Raw genomic sequence first — 7,390 nt, forward strand, 5'->3', positions numbered from 1 at the left:
AGAGAGAGAAAGATGTATAATCTTGACTCCTCCCTAGCAATCTGCTCACACAGATCTCCTCCCTATCCGTTAACACCGAGTACATGTTGTTGTGCATGTTTTTAAAAAGATTGAGTGGATTTGTCAAGGTCTGCGGTCGCAGGCGGGATTACTGAGACTGCACAATCCAATCCAGCAGCCTTTGGTTCCCCCAAAGGTTTTACACCCTCTCAGGTTGCTGGCAGGAGGAGGTATGGACACACACAGTATGGTACAGAGGAGAGAGAGGATGAGCATTACATCATCTCTTTTATTGTTTTATCCAGATGAGAGATAAGAGTTGAAGTTTCAACAACAACAAATAAGCACTCAGGTCTCAGTTGTATCAGGATAATGAGAGGGATTCTCCACTTATCTGCTCAGTCTCAGCAGTGGAGCTCTGTGTTCATGTGGACTAAACACTCTGCAGGGTTCCAGCACCTTGTTTAAACTGCGCCTAGACAAATTCCGGCTGCTCTGGAAGCCTAAGAGGGTCCTACCTCAGAGACAGGCAGGTGTGTTTGATCAGTTCAGCCCTCTTCCTCAAGCATTTCTCCTGCCACTCTTCACCCTCATGGTCAGCGTCATACATCTTTTCCCGTAAAGAGGAGAGGCTGGATTTTACAAGACTTCCATCTCTAACATGTCTTGTCACTGTGTGTATTTTTAAAGCACCAGATGCGTATGAAAAAAATCTTTTGAATGGTTGCAATAACGGCTTTACTGGATTACGCGGCCTTGGTGGAGGTATGCGTTGTCACGTATGCTGACATGCTGGATGGATAGATCCATGCTGGTATGTCTCTGGACTATAACAGGCTGTGGGGTGTAACTGCTGTTCAGAGTCCAGCCTGTAATGAAACATCATGAGGATATAGTGGTATTTAATGTGACGAGTGTGTGTATAAGCTCTGTAGGGCTCAGTCAGGGCCGAGGGCTGAGTGTGTGTGTGGACCCATAGCGCTCCTGGACTCCACAGAGCTAGAAAACAACTGGAAGTGACAGACGGCAGGCAGCACGGCTGAGTCACACTCATCTAAACAGAAACGCATGATCACCACACATCAGTCTGGTATTAGAAGGTTTCCATCACAACAGGTTTCATCTCTCCCTCACCATGTTGGTTCAGTAGTGAGCTCATTTTGTCTCCGTGACTTGGCAGATGTTTTAATGTTGGACACACACGGATCAGATTCTATACTGATTCTAAATATATGATCATGTTACGTACAGATGCTCTCTCCAGTAATAGATTAGGGGTTAGACTTTAAACTGAGATCCCTTAAATCCAGCACAAGTCTATTTTCTTGGTACCGGGACAATGAGAGTCCCTCAGGCTCACTGCTTACTGCGTCTCTGCTGTGCTGAGCTCAGTCACGGTACGGGCCGTAGCAACTCCTGATCAAGTGGTCACGTCTGGTTCAGCTAACCAGGTGTGTGTGTGTGTGTGTGTGTAGAGAGAGAGAACCACACTACACACAAGTATTTGTATTCAGAAATGAGGAGAATAAGGAGCTGCCAGTCATCACCGTTTCAGGACAGGAAAAGTGTGTGTAGGCTACTGGAAAATGAGTCACAGCCACAACACGGCAACATGAGCGGTGTGAGTGTGTGAACGCATCAGTTAATGAGTGTTAAGCCCCTAAAAGCTGAAAACAAAGTGAGGACTGGAATGAATAAATGGGCCTAGATGACAGAGGAACATCGACACAACGAGCCAAGCTTATGCAGCCAACAACATGGCAACGACTCAGCATGTGAGATCTAAATCCTGAGAGGGAGCAGACGGGGCTGCCATGAAAGATTGTTGGCACCAGAGCAGGTTGGGCTTTTCCACAGAGAGGCAGGTCTCTGATCCTGCAAAATACTGTAAGCCACAATCCCTGGACTGTATGGGACAGATGAGATTAGGCTGCTGTGCATGGCTCCTGAAGGTCACACACGCACACACACACGCACACACACACACACACACACACACACACACACACACACACACACACACACACACACACTTGTATTACTGTTGCCTGGTAAACACTTAAGATATAAAACTTTCTTTATTAACAGAATCTGTCATCTGTCATCATTTATGTACTTATACTGTCATGTACTGTTCCCCCATCGTATGTACTTCATACCCCTTATTGTGTGTACTTATCGTGTGCTTATTATCTACTTGCATTCTTGCACTTTCCATTATTGCACTAGTTGGGTGATTTCTGATTTCTGGTTCATTTTTCATGCTGTACCGTAACTGTTGCACAGTAATTTCCCTCGGGATGATAAAATTTCATCTTGTCTTATCTTATCTTATCTTATCTTACTTAGTAAACTATGGAAACTAAACAAAATTGTAAAAAAACAAATATAAAACATCAGTCAACCTGATGGGCGGAATAATAAACACAGCAAAAACACTATAATCTATAACTTTGGATTGGTAGATGGTGGAATCAAACCTGTGTGTATGTGTGTGTATGTGTGTGTATGTGTGTGTTGGAAGCATCTGGGCTCAGGACGTGAATGGATATGAACAGAAGAATGCTTGAGGCTCCCAGCAGGTGAAGTCATTGAACTTCCCCTTTCCTGAAACCCGAAAACCAAACACAGATCAGAAACACTCCGTCACAGTGCTGCGTTGGATATTGACGTGTGTGTGTGAGTGTGTGTTCTGAGTGGCTCCTACCGTGTGGCAGGACCTCTAAACAGTCTTCCAAATTTGCAGTGTGATTGGGTTCCCCGCTGAGCCAGTCCTCATAGTGCCACTGGGATCCATCCAACCAGATAAAGCGACCGGTCTGACAAAGAACAGGAGATGAATGAGTCGCAGTGTGGAGACGGACTTCCTTCATCTTATTCAGACTGCGTCTGCAAATACAGGGCCTAATCCTGCACATCCTCTTATACATACATACATTCAAATAGCGCAGCCCTCCAACCCAAGCCCGTGTATATGCTTCATTTGTCAGCAGCATCAGGTTCATCAGCTGTCTGTGGACCTCTTGGGTGGTGATGGAGGCCAGGTGGCCACCAGGGAAGCGTCTCTGGCAGAAGAACTGGAAGCCAACAAAGGAGCCGGTGAGGTTCTGCCCATAGCGTGCAGCACATTTACACAGGAAGGACATGGATCCTTTGTATTGTTGAGAATGTTGAGTGTACCTCAGCTTCAGAAGCAGTTCTTGGTTGAGTGAAGTACTGGTAAAACCTCCCCTCAAAAACCACAGCAATTGAAGAGCGCCCCCCTGTGGGTCAAAGCCAATATTACAACAGCCACTGAAACCTTTATTCCCCCAGCAGCCTTCAGTGTTCGATACTCCACAGACTGATTTCATGTGGAGTCTCACTTTAAATCATAGCCTGTTAATGTGTGACATCCCTGACTGATCCAACACCTACAGTATGTCAAGCGTGCATGTAATGTTTACCTTTCATTTGCCCTTTCAGGTGCAGTCTGGGCCCTGAGTTCTCTGTGGCTCTCCCTAGACTTCCTCGAGGCTCCACATCCATCACGTGCTGGTCCTGGGTGAGTCATGTAGAGTGTGATCAAAGAACAAATGAAACACAACTCGTCAGCTGAAGGTGGAGTGAGTTTAGGTGACGGTGTGTTTGGATTCCATGCTGGGTTTATGTTGGTTTTATACTGTGGTCTTATTTTATTACTCATCAATGTAACTTATTACATTATTTGACATTTGTCCTGTTAAATATTGACATGGTACAGTATTGCAGCTTATTCTATGTAAATACATCAAGACTACAATGAAAAGAAGTACATTTTTTGTGTCTTCTTTCTTGTTTTAATAATCCAGGTCAAACACACGTACTGCCTCTTGGTCCCCCTCCTCTGGCTCCTCCTCTGTGGAGACGTAGTAGGCTCCAGGCTCCAGCAGGTCTTCCGGGGACACTTTCCCCTCTTCTGTCATACCAGCATCTGGTACGTCCTGGCTCATCTCTGGCTCCGGCTCCATGTTGGGTTCTTCACCTTTCAGTTCTTGTTCTTGACCCAGAAATGCGGACCTCAAAGTCTGTTCCTCTTGTGAAAGCTCCTCGTCGCTTGGTTCCTCTGGAGCTTGAAAGTTCTGCTCCAGAGGTTCCAGTTCCATGATTGGTTCTTCTCCTGTCATTAAGTCCTGTGTACCCATCAGTCCCTCAGCCTCTGGCAGTGGTTCTGGCTCCAGCTCCATGATGGGTTCTTCACCTATCAGTTCTTGACCCAGAAATGCAGACATCCAATTCTGTTCCTGTTGTGATAGCTCCTCGTCGCTGGGTTCCTCTGGAGCCTGGAAGTCCTGCTCCAGTGTTTCCATGATTGGTTCTTCTGGCACCTTATAGTTCCTCTCCATGTCAATGTGTCTTTCTTCCACCTCCTGGTATGGAACAGCCTCTGTCTGCTGGTCCTCTGGAACCTCATTCGCTACTTGAAAATCTTCTGGTTCCAGTTGACCCTCTGGCCCCACCATAACATCTGGGTTCATGTTAACATCTAGAGTTTCTTCAGTCTCCTTTTCTTCCTTAACTTCCGGTTCTGCCTCAACCTCCTGTTCTTCCTTCACTTCTGGTTCTGCCATAACCTCCTGTTCTTCCTTCACTTCTGGTTCTGCCATAACCTCCTGTTCTTCCTTCACTTCTGGTTCTGCTTTAACCTCCTGTTCTTCCTTCACTTCTGGTTCTGCCTCAACCTCCTGTTCTTCCTTCACTTCTGGTTCAGCTTTAACCTCCTGCTCTTCCTTCACTTCTGGTTCAGCTTTAACCTCCTGTTCTTCCTTCACTTCTGGTTCTGCCTCAACCTCCTGTTCTTCCTTCACTTCTGGTTCTGCTTTAACCTCCTGTTCTTCCTTCACTTCTGGTTCTGCTTTAACTTCTGGCTCTTCCTTAGCCTCTGGTTCTGCTTTAACCTCTGGGATGCCGGCTGATTCTCCCTGCTCCTTGGAGCCGAGTCTGATCTGTGGTGCAGGATCTTCCACCACATGTTCCAGCACAGGAACCCAAGCGCCCAGCAGAGGGCTCCTGTCGTCTTCAGTGAAAACAGGCAGTCCCAGAGCCACTGCCAAGGAAGAAGAATACACAATGTTGATTAGGAATGAGTCTTGCACCTGCGCTCTTCTTTGTTTGGGATCATGTTGACATGCAGTTGACTTGAGAAGAGAACATACAGGTACATCTCAAAAAATCAGAATATCATGAAAAAGTCCAATATTTTTTGTCACTTTGTGAAACTCATATATTATACAGATTAATGACACATAGAGTAAAATATTTCAAGCCTTTATTTCTTGAAATTTTGATTATTATGCTTACAGCTAACAGAAACGCAAAATTCAGTGTCTCGGAAAATTAGAATATTACATAAGATCAATCAAAAAAGGATATTTTGAACAGAAATGTCAGGCTTCTGAATGAATGTTTATTTCTATGCACTCAATACTTGGTTGGGCCTTCTTTTGCATGAATTTCTGCATCAAAGCGAAACTTTGGACCACAGAGCAACAGTCATGTCATGTGCTGGTGTTGGTCAATGCAGCCATCTACCAGGACATTTTAGAACACTTCATGATTCCTTCTGCTGACAAGCTTTATGGAGATGCTGATTTCATATTCCAGCAGGACTTGGCACCTGCCCACACTGCCAAAGGTACCAAAAGCTGGTTCAGTGACCATGGTGTTACTGTGCTTGATTGGCCAGCAAACTCGCCTGACCTGAACCCCATGGGGTATTGTCAAGAGGAAGATGAGAGACACTAGACCCAACAATGCAGATGACCTGAAGGCCGCTATCGAAGCAATCTGGGCTTCCATTACACCTGAGCAGTGCCACAGGCTGATTGCCTCCATGCCACGGTGCATTGATGCAGAAATTCATGCAAAAGGAGGCCCAACCAAGTATTGAGTGCATAGAAATAAACATACATTCAGAAGCCTGACATTTCTGTTTAAAATATCCTTTTTTGATTGATCTTATGTAATATTCTAATTTTCTGAGACACTGAATTTTGCGTTTCTGTTAGCTGTAATAATAATCAAAATTTCAAGAAATAAAGGCTTGAAATATTTCACTCTATGTGTCATTAATCTGTATAATATATGAGTTTGACTTTCTGGGATGAGTGACAAAAAATATTGGACTTTTTCATGATATTCTAATTTTTTGAGATGTACCTGTAAATGAGAGTTGGACATGACTGAAGCCCTGATCAGTATCATGACTCATTAACCATGAACAACTGTACGTGAATCATCAGAGGAGTTATTTAGTGATAAATGTGCTTTCATTTATACATTGATTGATTAATATTGATCTTGTAAAACTTAGACACCATAACAGTTTCATTTATTGGTATATGTCTACTGTCCTGTTCCACTGTGAATCCTGAAATGTGATCACTCATAAGACTGGGATCATAGAATGGAATACAATAGAATTTTAGGATCTGCACACAGTGGAAACTTGTCTTAATCTTTCCAAGGAAAATCTCCAATATAAAACTCAACATCAGGGCAATTCAGTCTCTTGTACTTCAGCCACAACAGCAAAACTCCACAAACACACTTGAGTTTCTCTGAGATTATGAGTGAGGATTATTTTGAAAATCTACTGTTCTAGAGACACAAACTAAAATCTATTTCTCTCGTTTTTGGTGGGAGAATGAAATCACTTACCTGCCAGGCTGAGACACAGCAATGCCAAAGTCTTCATTGTGTTCTGAGCAAAAAACAAGACTAAGAAGTAAAAACCACCGTCCAGAAAACTTCAAATCACTTTGTTTCCCTGTTATTGACGTTCTTGGTTCTTTATATACAGCAGGAGTCCTTCCCCCTTTACCTTTTATCAGCACTCACTTTCTGTAAGTAATAAAAGGTTTGCATATGGAACCTTCCGGGCGACCGTATCTTGATAAAAAGTCCCACGTTTTCTCATTTGCTTCCTCATAGCGGTAATAATTAAGAGAGAGGAAGGTTCACTGTTCTTCAGGCCCAAGCAGGAAATAAATGCGAATATATCTAATAATCATGTCAGAATCCTTAGACGTGTCTCAACTAAAGTCTCTGTGGATTCTTGTGTATTATAGTGTTAATCAACACAATTCAATTTTCATTTTGCTGTTTGTGTGGACAAAATAACATAATGAAGTTAATTGGTTCATCAGTAAAAATGGTCAATAAAAGTATAACAACAATATGCTTATGAATATACTGAATTATGGATATTTGATATTTAAAGAGTTAAAAGTTAAATTTGCCACTAAAAGAAGCAGCAAATCCAAGTTTCTAGTGGCAACCTGCCGTATCATCATCTTCCTCACGTGTTGATCTGCATGGAGCCGCACTCTGACCGGCCACATGCAGTCAATAATTAACTGTTAATGTAGAT

The 7,390-nt window shown here is 43.5% G+C and overlaps 1 protein-coding gene across 1 annotated transcript; it reads right to left on the bottom strand.

The window, feature by feature from the left end:
* Positions 1-2,057: 2,057 nt before the first annotated feature.
* On the bottom strand, positions 2,058-6,878 carry LOC143008643 (uncharacterized). The gene is made up of 7 exons (XM_076160490.1): positions 6,679-6,878; positions 3,846-5,065; positions 3,447-3,540; positions 3,181-3,263; positions 2,937-3,077; positions 2,708-2,819; positions 2,058-2,607 (listed from the first exon to the last, which is right to left on the bottom strand). Exons 1-7 carry the CDS (start codon positions 6,713-6,715, stop codon positions 2,534-2,536), a joined length of 1,761 nt encoding a protein of 586 aa, XP_076016605.1. The 5' UTR covers positions 6,716-6,878; the 3' UTR covers positions 2,058-2,533.
* Between the last annotated feature and the right edge of the window lie 512 nt (positions 6,879-7,390).

The sequence above is a fragment of the Genypterus blacodes genome, unplaced genomic scaffold (assembly GCF_046128005.1).
Source record: "Genypterus blacodes isolate CSIRO-AG114 ecotype Tasmania unplaced genomic scaffold, CSIRO-AGI_Gbla_v1 ptg000106l_1, whole genome shotgun sequence".
In the NCBI taxonomy this organism is placed as follows: Eukaryota; Metazoa; Chordata; class Actinopteri; order Ophidiiformes; family Ophidiidae; genus Genypterus; species Genypterus blacodes.